The sequence below is a fragment of the Scyliorhinus canicula genome, chromosome 3 (genome assembly GCF_902713615.1).
Source record: "Scyliorhinus canicula chromosome 3, sScyCan1.1, whole genome shotgun sequence".
NCBI lineage: Eukaryota > Metazoa > Chordata > Chondrichthyes > Carcharhiniformes > Scyliorhinidae > Scyliorhinus > Scyliorhinus canicula.
In genome coordinates, this window is record NC_052148.1 from 7141328 (window position 1) to 7155734 (window position 14407).

The 14407-nt window shown below is 54.0% G+C and overlaps 1 protein-coding gene across 4 annotated transcripts in view; it reads right to left on the reverse strand.

Moving 5' to 3' along the window:
- Positions 1-14407, reverse strand: part of LOC119963793 (disintegrin and metalloproteinase domain-containing protein 12-like) — a 701497-nt gene that overhangs the window by 37845 nt on the left and 649245 nt on the right. For 3 of the 4 annotated variants that reach the window (XM_038793080.1, XM_038793078.1, XM_038793081.1), the window contains 2 exons: positions 11586-11757; positions 5968-6045 (listed from right to left, as the gene is read on the reverse strand). In XM_038793080.1, the coding sequence (XP_038649008.1) occupies positions 5968-6045; positions 11586-11757 (250 nt within the window). The remainder of the gene's footprint in view (positions 1-5967; positions 6046-11585; positions 11758-14407) is intronic. The other variant, XM_038793079.1, reaches the window with a different exon arrangement.

Here is a 14407-nt window from a genome sequence, read left to right on the forward strand (position 1 = left end):
AAAGTGAGAGCAGGGGGAGATTGTGGGCAGAGGGAGAGGCTTAACAGGGGGAGAGTATGATCAGGCGGAGAGTGGGAGCAGTAGGAGAGTGGGGGCAACGAGAGATTGAGAGCAGGGGGAGAGTGAGAGCAGGGGGCGAGTGAGAGCAGGGGGAGAGTGGGGGCAGGGGAGAGTGGGAGCAGGAGGAGAGTGAGAGCAGGGGGAGAGTGAGAGCAGGGAAAGAGTGGGGGCAGGGGGAGAGTGTGGGCAGTGGGAGAGTGGGTGCAGGGGGAGAGTGAGAGCTGAGGGAGACTGAGAGCAGGGGGAGAGTGGGGGCAGGGGAGATTGGGAGCAGAGGGAGAGTGAGAGCAGGGGGAGAGTGGGGGCAGGGGGAGAGTCAGAGCAGGGCGAGAGTGGGAGCAGGGGGAGAGTGAGAGCAGGGGAGAGTGAGTGCAGGGGGAGAGTGAGAGCAGGGGGAGAGTGAGAGCAGGGGGAGAGTGAGAGCAGAGTTAGGGTGAGAGCAGGGGGAGAGTGGGAGCAGGGCGAGGGTGGGAGCAGGGGGAGAGTGAGAGCAGAGGGAGAGTGAGAGCAGGGGGTGTGTGAGAGCAGGAGGAGAGTGAGAGCAGGGGAGATTGAGAGCAGGAGGAGAGTGAGAGCAGGGGGAGAGTGGGAGCAGGGGAAGTGGCAGCAGGGAGAGTGAGATTAGGGGGAGAGTGGGAGCAGGCCGAGGGTGGGAGCAGGGGGAGAGTGAGAGCAGAGGGAGAGTGAGAGCAGGAGGAGGGTGGGAGCAGGGGGAGAGTGGGAGCAGGGGGAGAGTGAGAGCAGGGGGAGAGTGGGGGCGGGGGAGAGTGGGGGCAGAGGGAGAGTGAGAGCAGGGGGAGAGTGAGAGCAGGGGGAGAGTGGGAGCAGGGGGAGAGTGGGGTCAGGGGGAGAATGGGTGCAGGGGGTGAGTGGGGGCAGAGGGAGAGTGAGAGCAGGGGGAGAGTGAGAGCAGGGGGAGAGTGAGAGCAGGGGGAGAGTGAGAGCAGAGGGAGAGTGAGAGCAGGGGGATAGTTAGAGCAGGGGGAGAGTGGGAGCAGGGGAGAGTGGGAGCAGGGGAGAGTGGGAGCAGGGGAGAGTGGGAGCAGGGGAGAGTGGGAGCAGAGGGAGAGTGAGAGCAGGGGGAGAGTGAGAGCAGTGGGAGAGTGGGAGCAGGGGAGAATGGGGTCAGGGGAGTGTGAGAGCAGGGGAGAGCGGGAGCATGGGGACAGTGAGAGCAGGGGGAGAGTGAGAGCAGGGGAGAGTGAGAGCAGGGGGAGGGTGAGTGCAGGGGAGAATGAGAGCAGGGGGAGAGTTGGGGCAGGGGGAGAGTGAGAGCAGTAGGAGAGTGAGAGCAGGGGGAGAGTGAGAGCAGGGGGGAGAGTGAGAGCAGGGGGAGAGTGGGAGCAGGGGCAAGTGGCAGCAGGGAGATTGAGAGCAGGAGGAGGGTGAGAGCAGGGGGAGAGTGCGAGCAGGGGGAGAGTGAGAGCAGGTGGAGAGTGAGAGCAGGCGGAGAGTGGGGCAGGGGGAGAGTGAGGGCAGAGGGAGAGTGAGAGCAGGGGGAGAGTGAGAGCAGGGGGTGGGTGAGAGCAGGGGGAGAGTGAGAGCAGGGGAGAGTGAGAGCAGGGGAGAGTGGGAGCAGGGGGAGAGTGAGAGCAGGGGGAGAGTGAGAGCAGGGGGAGAATGGGAGCAGTGGGAGAGTGGGGTCAGGGGAGTGTGAGAGCAGGGGAGAGTGGGAGCATGGGGAGTGTGAGTGCAGGGGGAGAGTGAGAGTAGGGGAGAGTGAGAGCAGGGGAGGGTGAGTGCAGGGGGAGAGTGAGAGCAGGGGAGAGTGGGGGCAGGGGCATAGTGAGAGCAGGGGAGAGTTCGAGATGGGGAGAGTGAGAGCAGGGGGAGAGTGAGAGCAGGGGGAGAGTGGGAGCAGGGGGAGAGTGAGAGCAGGGGGAGAGTGAGAGCAGGGGGGAAGTGAGAGCAGGGGGAGATTGTGGGCAGAGGGAGAGGCGGAACAGGGGGAGAGTAAGATCAGGGGGAGAGTGGGAGCAGTAGGAGAGTGGGGGCAACGAGAGATTGAGAGCAGGGTGAGAGTGAGAGCAGGGGGCGAGTGAGAGCAGGGGGAGAGTGGGGGCAGGGGGGAGAGTGAGGGCAGAGGGAGAGTGAGAGCAGGGGGAGAGCGGGGCAGGGGGAGAGTGGGAGCAGGAGGAGAGTGAGAGCAGGGGGAGAGTGAGAGCAGGGAAAGAGTGGGGGCAGGGGGAGAGTGTGGGCAGTGGGAGAGTGGGTGCAGGGGGAGAGTGAGAGCTGAGGGAGACTGAGAGCAGGGGGAGAGTGGGGGCAGAGGAGATTGGGAGCAGAGGGAGAGTGAGAACAGGGGAGAGTGAGTGCAGGGGGAGTGAGAGCAGGGGGAGAGTGAGAGCAGGGGGAGAGTGGGAGCAGGGGGAGAGTCAGAGCAGGGCGAGAGTGGGAGCAGGGGGAGAGTGAGAGCAGGGGAGAGTGAGTGCAGGGGGAGAGTGAGAGCAGGGGGAGAGTGAGAGCAGGGGGAGAGTGGGAGCAGGGCGAGGGTGGGAGCAGGGGGAGAGTGAGAGCAGGGGGAGATTGAGAGCAGGAGGAGAGTGAGAGCAGGGGGAGAGTGGGAGCAGGGCGAGGGTGGGAGCAGGGGGAGAGTGAGAGCAGAGGGAGAGTGAGAGCAGGGGGTGTGTGAGAGCAGGAGGAGAGTGAGAGCAGGGGGAGATTGAGAGCAGGAGGAGAGTGAGAGCAGGGGGAGAGTGGGAGCAGGGGAGAGTGGCAGCAGGGAGAGTGAGATTAGGGGGAGAGTGGGAGCAGGCCGAGGGTGGGAGCAGGGGGAGAGTGAGAGCAGAGGGAGAGTGAGAGCAGGAGGCGGGTGAGAGCAGGGGGAGAGTGGGAGCAGGGGGAGAGTGAGAGCAGGGGGAGAGTGGGGGCGGGGGAGAGTGAGGGCAGAGGGAGAGTGAGAGCAGGGGGAGAGTGAGAGCAGGGGGAGAGTGGGAGCAGGGGGAGAGTGGGGTCAGGGGGAGAATGGGTGCAGGGGGTGAGTGGGGGCAGAGGGAGAGTGAGAGTAGGGTGAGAGTGGGAGCAGGGGGAGAGTGAGAGCAGGGTAGAGTGGTGCAGGCGGAGAGTGAGAGCAGGGGGAGAGTGAGTGCAGGGGGAGAGTGGGAGCAGGGGCGAGTGGCAGCAGGGAGATTGAGAGCAGGAGGAGGGTGAGAGCAGGGGGAGAGTGCGAGCAGGGGGAGAGTGAGAGCACTCTCCACCTGCTCTCACTCTCCCCCTGCTCCCACTCTCCCCCTGCTCTCACTCTCCTCCTGCTCACTATCTCCCTGCTGCCACTCGCCCCTGCTCCCACTCTCCCCCTGCTCTCACTCTCCCCCTGCTCTCACTCTCCCCCTGCTCTCACTCTCCTACTGCTCTCACTCTCCCCCTGCCCCAACTCTCCCCCTGCTCTCATTCTCCCCCTGCTCTCACCCTAACTCTGCTGTCACTCTCCCCCTGCTCTCACTCTCCCCCTGCTCCCACTCACGCCCTGCTCTGACTCTCCCCCTGCTCTCACACTCCCTCACCGGGGTACCACTTCCCCAGTGGTAGGCAGGCAGTGCATTGTGGGTGAGGTGGGTGGGGAGGGGGCTCTGGAAGAGGGGTGGTGGGCAGGCAGTGCATTGTGGGTGAGGTGGGGGGTTCTAGAAGAGGGGTGGTGGGCATGCAGTGCATTGTGGGTGAGGTGGGGGGGAGGGGGTTCCGGAAGATGGGTGGTGGGCAGGCAGTGCATTGTGGGTGAGGTGGGGGGAGGTGGTTCTGGAAGAGGGGTGGTGGGCAGGCAGTGCATTGTGGGTGAGGTGGGGGGGAGGGGGTTCCGGAAGAGGGGTGGTGGGCAGGCAGTGCATTGTGGGTGAAGTGGCCCTCAGTTGGGCTCATTGGGCTGAATGGCTGATTCGTGTATCACAGCGAGGCCAGCAGCGTGGGTTCAATTCCCGTACCGGCTGAGGTTATCCATGGAGGCCCCACCTTCTCAACCTTGCTCCTCGTCTGAGGTGTGGTGACCCTCGGGTTAAATCACCACCAGCGAACTCTCCCCCTGAAAGGGGAAAGCAGCCTACGGTCATCTGGAACTATGGAAACTTTACCTTTACTTTTGCATCATTGGAGTTCTCCTCTCCAGACAGTGGTGGAGACAGGGTCAATATTTTAACGTGGAGGTACAAAGATTGTTTAATAACGAGAGAGATAAAGATTATTGGGGGTAGGGGTAATGTGATCAGATCAGCCTTGGGTATTACTGGATGGCGGAGCAGGCTTGAGGGGACAGAATGGGTTACCGCTGCTCCTAATTCGAATGCTCATTTGTTCACATTTTATGAGAGTTGTATCCTTAGACAAAGCTGCAGAAATGGGCAGGAATATGGTCAATGGAGGGGTTTGAAAGGAAGGTGAACATTCCAACATGGTTGTGCATCTTAACCGAGAGTGAAAATATAGGTGAGTGAGCAGAGTGGGGGGTAGGTGTGTCTGGTTAGGGCATGGGCAGGAGAGATACGGAGAAGCTCTGAAGGTGAAAAATGGCCTGCCTCGGACCGTGCTGGGATAGGCGAGTCTAGCAGGAACAAGACATTAATGAGGGCTTCAACAGCCAATGAACTGAGGCAGGGTGTGAGTTTAAAAGTCATGGAGGTAGAAATAAGCAGTCTTTGTGGCATGTGCTTGTCAGCGTGGGCTGAAATCCAATTTAGTTCAGCTTGTGACAGGCGACAGCAAGTTGGGTGCAATTGGTGACAAGCGATGATGGATAATGGCTTCATTATTCCCAATATCTATCTGGAGGAAATGTCATTCTGGAAATCATACCAGCAGTCATTTCAAAGTCAGGGTGGGATTGAGAGAAGTAGAGCTGGATGTTGTGACCCACAGATTGACAAGGGGCAGATTGCTGCTGACAAACGGGCATCCCTGAGCTCTGGAAGTTCCTGCCCTAAACCTCTCTGTCTTCCTCACTCTCCTCTTTTGGTGACATTTTTAAAAATAGAAATAACTTAGTAATTGTCACCTGTCATGAAATCTCCTTTTGTGTCAAATTGTGTTTGCTAACACTCCTGTGAACTGCATTGGTGAGGTTGAAAGTGTTGTGTGTTTATCTGCAATTTGAATGAGTTTCCTCTACATTTTCAGGCATTGACCACATCAAAGAGATGTAAGTGCATTCCAAGCACTAAGTACATTCCAATCACTGCGGACAGCTCGCAATTCATTCGCCATTACTTTTGGTTCTTTTACTAATTCTCGACCTTAACTCTTATTTCTGACCCTTTTACGAAGGGAGACAATGTCATAGAACCATAGAATTCGCAGTGCAGAAGGTGGCCATTTGGCCTATCGTGTCTGCACCGGCCCTTGGAAAGAGCACCCTATTTAAGCCCACACCTCCACCTTATCGCCATAACCCTGTGACCCCACCTAACCTTTCTGGACACGAAGGGACAATTTAGCATGGCCAATCCATCTAATCTGTACATCTTTGGACTGTGGGAGGAAGCCAGAGCTCGCGGAGGAAACCCATGTAGACACAGGGAGAGCATGCTGACTCTGTACAGAGAGTGACGGGGGGCAAAAATTGAACCCGGGTCCCTAGAACTGCGAGGCAGCAGTGCTAACCACTGTGCTCCCCGTGCTGCTCCTTATTAACACTAATTATATTGAACAACCCCATAAAATTGCACTTTAATCTTCACAAATATAAAGACCAGTTTCTCCTGAATCCTCATCTATTCGCTATTGTTACCATGACAATAAGATTATTTTGCATCCTTTCCAAATCTTTGATATTTCTTCCATAGGGTGATGCCCAGGATCAATCCATTGTTGCATCTGATACCAAATAAATAATCAATAGAGGCTGAGCATATCAACATTATTTGCCCATTTTCTTCCATTAAATCTAACAGCATCATGAATAGAGCGTGAATTGTTTCATACCCCGTGCTCATTGCATTTCTTGTCACAGTCATCAACTTGAAATACCACCGGATCTTCACATTTTTGGTCCAGGCAGACCTGTGCAGTAGATAATTGAATAACAGTGTCAGCACGTTGGCAGCGTAATTGGGCTCGACAAATGGGCCAGTCAGGAATAATAATAATCTTTATTAATGTCACAAGTAGGCTTACATTAACACTGCGATGAAGTTACTGTGAAAAGCCCTTAGTCGCCACATTTCGGTGCCTGTTCGGGTACACGGAGGGAGAATTCAGAATGTCCAATTCGCCTAACAGCACATCTTTCGGGACTTGTGGGAGGAAGCCAGACGAAACCTACACAGGCACGGGGAAAATGTACACACTCTGCACCGACAGTGACCCAAGCCAGGAATCGAACCCGGGTCCCTGACGCTGTGAAGATACAGTGCTAACCGATGTGCTGCTGTGCCGCCCAGTATTCAGGTCCAGGTGGTTTGAATCCAACCCGGCTCCGAAGAGGGTCAGGGTACACTGACAGCAAAATGCCGCAGATGCTGCGCACTTGAAATAAAAAGGGAAACAGCTTGAAATACTCCGCAGGCCAGGCAGCAGTGGTGAGGAGAAACAGAGGGAATATTTTCAAATCGACAGCCAAACGAAATGTTGAGGATTCAGAAGGAAAGTGCAAGAGAAATAAGAGGCGGAAAAGGGAAGTTTCAGCTGGAAGAACCATGTCGACAAGCACAAAGACAGCAGCTGGCCACTGAGCTAGGGAATTGGGTGACCAAGGTGATTTTGAGGGTTAAATGTCAGGGTTCACCTCTTTCGCAATTTAAAGTTACATTTTCTTTCAGCCTTCGTCAGGAATAAACAAGCTCCCTCGTGAAGTGGCAGCTGGAATTAGTCGATCAGGTAGTGAGATTGAACGAGATTCTCCAGCCAGCGTTGCTGCCTCATCCCGATAGAGTCTCAGCCGCTGTTAATGCACATGGCCGAACTAAGCAGACAAACTCAGTGAACATGAAGACGGCAGCTCATCACCGAGTGTGGACAAATTAATTTAATTAGTGAATAATTTTAAATTCATTAATTTGATTATGAGGCCAGGATTTGATGCCTATCCCAATTGCCCTTGAGAATGCGGTGGTGTGCATTTTATAAATTAAATCACGGCATGTGGGCAACGATGATGAGGATTTATTGCCCATCCTGAATTGCCATTGAGAAGACAGCAATGAGCTGATTTCTTGAACCATTGCAGTCCATGTGGTGCAGGTGCACCCACAGCGTTGACAGGGAAGATAATAATAATCCCCGATGAACTCAATACATTCTATGCTGGGTTCGAGCAGGAAAACAACAATCCGCTGCCGAGTGCCCCAGCAGCCCATAACTCATCCATACCCATCATCACAGCTTCCAAAGTCAGATCGGCCTTCCTGAAAGTGAACCCGCGGAAGGACACGGGCCCGGACAGGATTCCTGGTTGTGCACTCAGAGCCCGCACGGACCAGCTGGCAGATGTGTTGAAAGACATCTTTAACCTGTCCCTACTCTGCTCCAAGGTCCCCGCCTGCTTCAAGAAGACCACCATCATACCGGTACCAAAGAAGAACCAGGCAACGTGCCTCAATGACTACCGTCCGGTGGCCCTGAATTCAGTCATAATGAAGTGCTTCGAGAGGTTAGTCATGAAGTGCATTACATTCTCCACGTGTGTGTGTGTGTGGGTTTCCTCTGGGTGCTCCGGTTTCCTCCCACAGTCCAAAGATATGCAGGTTAAGTGGATTGGCCATGATAAATTGCCCTTAGTGTCCCTCCCAAAGAAGGTTAGGTGGGGTTATTGGGTTATGGGGATAGGGTGGAGGCGTGGGCTTTGGCAGGGTGCCCTTTCCAAGATGCAGACTCGATGGGCCTGCTGCACTGTAAACTCGATCTATAAAAGGGGGAGCAACAGAGACAACCTGGAATATTTTTATATTTTGGGAAAGTTACATTCAAAGGAAGTTCTGAGGGCAATGAGATTGAAGCTGAAAGGGGAAAGAGCTATTTAAGGGCATATGTTGGGCTGTGTTTGGATGGGGGCGGGCAGGGTGGTTAGTGGCTATTTGAGGCCTCCACGCGGACGGCTGTCTGTTGGAGAAGGAGCTATGAAGATGCCAAATCTGGAACATTTCCAGTTCACCCAAATTGTTTTTCAGAAAACGGGGTTTTATTTTTAAAGATTCTTCAATTTCCACAGCAGAGTGGAAGTGGGTTTGAGGAGTCCAATTATACATCTTTCCTTCAGCAACAGCTAGTTTGCTTTGTGGGAATATTACTGGAATGTTGTCGTTAAACAGGGAATGTTGCCCAGACGGTGTTTGCTTCTCATCCAAATGAAGGACATTTTGTGAGGCAAATAGTGACTGTGTAACTGTAATTCTGTGTGTTGAAGGTTTATTTCTTTTGTTAACGAATATTTTTATTTTAATGTTTAAAATCCCAAACATGTCACTGGAATCTGAATTCAGTAAATTTTTATTCCCATTGTCCGACTGCACAAAATAAGGATGGTCACATGTGGGCCACATTTTCCTTGGGGTTTACTTTGTGTAGCAAGTAAAATCTGCGATCATAAAATATTAAACCGCTGAAAGTAATAATCATTGACGAATAGGAAAGGATTTATCCTTGGAGGCAAAAAGATGCATTCCCGAGGTGTTTCCACAGTCCGAATGAGAATGAAGACGGCATCAATGGTTCCTTGTGTTTTTCTCTCTGGATGGCATAAGTACAAAGAACAAAGAGCAGAAACAGGCCCTTCGGCCCTCTAAGCCTGCACTGACCATGCTGCCCGTCGAACCTAAAACCTTCTACACTTCCGGGGCCCTTATCCCTCTATTCCCATCCTATTCATGTATTTGTCAAGATGCCCCTTAAATGTCACTATTGTCCCTGCTTCCACCACCTCCTCCGGCAGCGAGTTCCCCAGGCACCACTACCCTCTGTGTGAAAAACCTGCCTCGTACATCTCCTCTAAACCTTGCCCCTCGCACCTTAACCTTATGCCCCCCCAGTAATTGACCCCTCCACCCTGGGAAAAAGCCTCTGACTATCCACTCTGTCTATGCCCCTCATAATCTGGTAGACCTCTATCAAATCAGCCCTCAACCGCCGTCGTTCCAGTGAAAACAAACTGAGTTCCTCTCCTCATAGCTAATGCCCTCCATACCAGGCAACATCCTGGTAAATCTCTTCTGCCCCCTCTCTAAAGCCTCCACATCCTTCTGGGAGTGTGGTGACCAGAATTGAACGCTATACTCCAAGTGCAGCCTAACTAAGGTTTTATAAAGCTTCAACATGACTTGCCAATTTTTATACTCAATCTCCCGGCTGATGAAGGCAAGCATGCCGAATGACTTCTCCACCTGCGTTGCCACTTTCACGGTACAAATGGTTCCATGAGCTTTGTCACCGGCTCCAACCAGCAGACTGAATTGCAAGTCCTCGCCCTGCACTTGGTGACACTCCGCTATCCCTGCGGCAACCATTATCTCTGGGGTAACCGTTAGAGAATATCTGATCTAAGGACCCAGTAAATGGCAATAGTTCATCATCAGGTCATCCGTAAGACTAAGATGGTGACATTGCTCAAAGTATGGGTTCAGATTACAATCGATAGGCACACACATCCGGTGGCCCAATCAGTGCTCCTGCATCTGTGTACACTGGACAGCAGCTTTTTCAGGGTCTTCTCATCTCTGGGTGGGTGCTGGGAGGAATTTGGTAGACAAGGGGCTGGATTCTCCGCACCCTGACGCTGAAATCGCGGCTGGCGCCGGGGCGTAGAATCCGTTTTGGTGCACAAATTCGGAACCACCGGCGGTTCCCCGATTCTCCGGGCCCTGAAAATCAGCGTACTCTCCGAGCACGCCACGCCACGTATCGCCGACCTGCGGCCATTGCTGGAGGTCCGCTCCACCAATCTCCACCCCCAACCGGCCGAAGTCCTGACAGCGTGGATCCAACATGGTCCTGCCAAGGTTGGGATGGGCCGATCGGAGGGCAAGGGCGGGGCTATCGGAGGGCAAGGGCGGGGGGGCCGATCGGAGGGCAAGGGCGGGGCGGGGGGGCCAATCGGAGGGCAGGGCGGGGCGGGGGGGCCGATCGGAGGGCAGGGCGGGGGGGGCCGATCGGAGGGCAAGGGCGGGGCGGGGGGGGGGGGGCGATCGGAGGGCAAGGGCGGGGCGGGGGTGCCGATCGGAGGGCAAGGGCGGGAGGGCTGATCGGAGGGCAAGGGCGGGGGGTGCGATCGGAGGGCAAGGGCGGGAGGGCCGATCGGAGGGCAAGGGCGGGGCGGGAGGGCCGATCGGAGGGCAGGGCGGGGCGGGGGGCCGATCGGAGGGCAGGGCGGGGGGGCCGATCGGAGGGCAGGGCAGGGCGGGGGGGCCGATCGGAGGGCAGGGCAGGGCGGGGGGGGCGATCGGAGGGCAGGGCGGGGCGGGGGGGCCAATCGGAGGGAAGGGCGGGGGGGCCGATCGGAGGGCAGGGCGGGGGGGCCGATCGGAGGGCAGGGCGGGGAATTCGATACGGCACCGGACTGATTTTGGGATGGCGGTCAGGGTCGGCCACTTGGGGGCACTACTCGGAGGGGCCAGCTCCGCAGTCTGAGTCCGCCATGGAGCACGGCACGGCTGCTGGAGGCCGCTGAGGTTCACTGCTTGGCCTCCGACCCAGAAGTGCGGCCGCCCGTATCTGCAGCAAAAGCTGCTAGTTTGACACTGAGTCCCTGCTCCCTCCCTGCAGGGCCAGCTATATGTGGCCCTTTCACACCAGGTTTTACGAAGGCGTGGGGACATAGTCCCTATAATGGTGAATCAAGCCCAAGGACTCATGGGGACTCCACATTGTCAATAAAGTCGATGTGTATTCTGCCCAGATTTCCCCATCGGAATGAGGAAAGAAGCTTCAGCTTTAGGTTTGTGTTCACATCTGGCATAATCTGTGGCTGAGTCTGACCCTATCTGAAAATGAAATAAAAATGAAAATCGCTTATTGTCACGAGTCGGCTTCAATGAAGTTACTGTGAAAAACCCCTAGTCGCCACATTCCGGCGCCTGTTCGGGGAGGCTGGTACGGGAATCTGCCATCAAAAGCTTTGGATTCAGCGTGATGGTTCTCACCTGCACGGGTCTCATGAAGTGGGGATGATTAACTGCTCTGTGGATCTTGCAAGGGCGGGGAGTGCTTTAACGTTTGCTTTGTATAAATAGTGCTGAGTTGTGGACAGCCTCCTTCGAGGCCACGTCCAGGGCTGTGGCGACACAGAGCAGGTCACAGAATAAGGAAGAGAAAGAAAGGGGGGGAAGATCAGAAGAGATGGGGAGATTGCACCCAGGAGAAACACAGGAGACAGGCAGAAGAGAGGGAATCTATAAGAGACCGTTTTGCTGGCAAATTAATGCCTGAACCACAATATATATAAACTGCTGTAAATATGTGTTTTGGCCACGTCTTGCAATGTAAGGTTCTGTTGTTACAGTCATTGGTTGGAGCTTCTCTTGTTTGGCCCTGTGAATTTGTGACATAAAATGATAAAAGTTCAATAAAAATATATATTTGTTAGAATTGATTGTACTGGCTGAATGGATTACATGGGTGGCACTGCACTTTGTCCCATCCTGAATCAGGAAGTCAGTGTAGGCATCCCGAAAATAAGAGTATTGCCTCCTGCAGCCAACCCTGAAGGAACCACTCTCCACTCGGCTTCCTGGTAATCCGGTTTGCCGTGTCACCTTGCACTGGAGTCTCCCACAAGTCGCATCCCTGCAGGGTACAAAGAAGAAACTCAGCTCTTTTAGATTCACAATTGAGGAAAGTCACAAAGCTTTGACAAAGAGTCACCCAGACTGGAAACGTTTGCTCCCTTCTCTCTCCACAGATGCTGTCAGACCTGCTGAGTTTGTCCAGCATTTTCTGTTCTTGTTTAAGTCTGAATGTGTGTGCGGGATTATCCCTGGATTTACCTGGATACAGGGCTGGCATGAAATAGGGTTCAGGCACTGTGGGCAGAGGAGAATTAGAAGCTGAAGTTCAGAGCATACCCCCTCACCCAGAGAGAGAGAGAGTGAGAGTCATGTGCAGGGGTGGAATCGAAAGCAGGAATGATCCAGAATGGAGCCATGAACCATGGGCTGGATTCTCCGATTCTGCGGCTTGGTGCCAGCGCCGGCACCAACAGAGAATCTGTGGAATTCCACGACAAGGAAATCGGCACCAATGCCTCACTCATTCTGGTACTGGTGAGGGGCCAGCACCGGCGCAGAGAATGGCCGGAGAATTGCCAGGTCCCGGGCCGTGCACGCCCATGCCCCACCGGTCACGCCAGGAAACATGAAGCCGGCCGTGCTGGACCGGGCACCCGCCCACCCCAACCCCCCCCCAGCTCATCCCCTGGCCACCCTCCACCACTCCCAGCGCTAGCAGAAGCCCCCCCCCCTCCAGCCAGCAGAACGGATCCCAGCAAAATGTGGCAGTGCTGGACACTGACGGCAGCAGGCACGCCAGGTTCCTGACTGCTGGAACCACACATTGCCCGTGCTGCCGGTAACTTAGCCCATCAATGGCGGAGCATTGTGGGTGGGCTGTCTGATGACGCAGCAGCTGCTTTGCAACTACACGCGGCACGTGGCCCGATGACACTGATTTGGAGGCGATGGAGCATCGCACACCTGTGTCAAACTGGCACCTGCCCTGATTCCGGCTTCGGAAGCCATTCTCCCACCGATCACCCATCCTGATTTTGCCGTTGGGCTACAGATTGTCACAGAGCAGAGCAGGAGCGGCCTGGACAGAGTCTGATAAAGAACAGGCGCACGGTGGAGTCAGGAGCAGAAATGGACTGGGATGGAGTCGGGAGCAGGAATGGACTGGGATGGAGTCAGGAGCAGGAATAGACTGGGATGGATTCAGGAGCAGGAATGGACCAGATCCCAGTTTTTGCTCATTTCCAGACCAGATTCTAGTTTTTTTAGGATTCTGGACCAAATTCTAGTTTTCGTTGGGATTCTGGACCAGATTCCAGTTTTTGTCGGGATTCTGGACCAGATTCTAGTTTTTGTTGGGATTCTGGACCAGATTCCAGTTTTTGTCGGGATTCTGGTCCAGATTCCAGTTTTTGTCGGGATTCTGGACCAGATTCCAGTTTTTGTCGGGATTCTGGACCAGATTCCAGTTTTTGGCGGGATTCTGGACCAGATTCCAGTTCTTATTGGTATTCTAGACCAGATTCCAGTTTTTATCGGGATTCTGGACCAGATTCCAGTTTTTATTGGGATTCTGGACCAGATTCCAGTTCTTGTTGGGATTCTGGACCAGATTCCAGTTCTTGTTGGGATTCTGGACCAGATTCCAGTTTTTGTTGGGATTCTGGACCAGATTCCAGTTTTTGTCGGCATTCTGGACAAGATTCTAGTTTTTGTTGGGATTCTGGACCAGATTCCAGTTTTTGTTGGGATTCTGGACCAGATTCCAGTTTTTGTCGGGATTCTGGACCAGATTCTAGTTTTTTAGGATTTTGGACCAGATTCCAGTTTTATTAGGATTCCAGACCACATTTGCGCAAGTGGAGGAGACACAGCCGGAGTGAGACACATCCAGAGTGGGAATTGTAATTTGGTGCAGTGAGGTAATCAGGAAAGGTAAGTGGTCAGTCTAATTTTGCTGTTTTTCAGTTAAAAGTGCAATGTTTAGATTAGTGTCTGATTGGCTGAAGCTGCCCCCACCCTAATTGCTGAGAGGCAGTTATCTGTCAGTCACCTGAGCCCCGTTCAGAGGCACAAAGGTGCACATTGTATTCTTCTCTTTGAAGCTTAAGTAGTGTGAGTCACCCTGGTGAGCTGAGGTCTGTATAAAAGACAGACAGAAAGTGCACTCAGTAAGCTTTGCACAAGTTGAGAAGCCACAGCTGGAGTGATGCACATCCAGAGTGGGAATTGCAACTTGGTAATTTGGTGCAGTGAGGTAATTCGGTGCAGAGTGGGAGAAGGTGCTTTTTCTCTATTGTTTTTCTTCTCTCTCTTTCTTCTGGCCTGTAACTTTTAATCTGCAGGGAGAGAACCAGGGAGCATCTGAGACCCTGGGTGAGTTGTCCCAGTGAGCCAGAGAAGACACAGCCAGAGGGAGGCACAACCAAGAGTGAGTTTGGGAATTTGATGCTGGGTAGGGAGGAGGTGCTTTTTAACCCTGGTAAGTGACTGGTAAGTAGTTTTTCTTTTCATTGTCTAATTTATTTATCTTTCGTTTTTTTTTGGAATTGTAGTTGTATAAGCTAATCCAAGGTTTAAGACATGGCAGGAGATCCCAGACCCATGTCATGCTCCTCGTGTGCGATGTGGGAGCTCAGGGACATGCCCACTGTCCCGGGCTCTTTCACGTGCAAGAAGTGTGTTCAGTTGCAGCTCCTGTTAGACCGCTT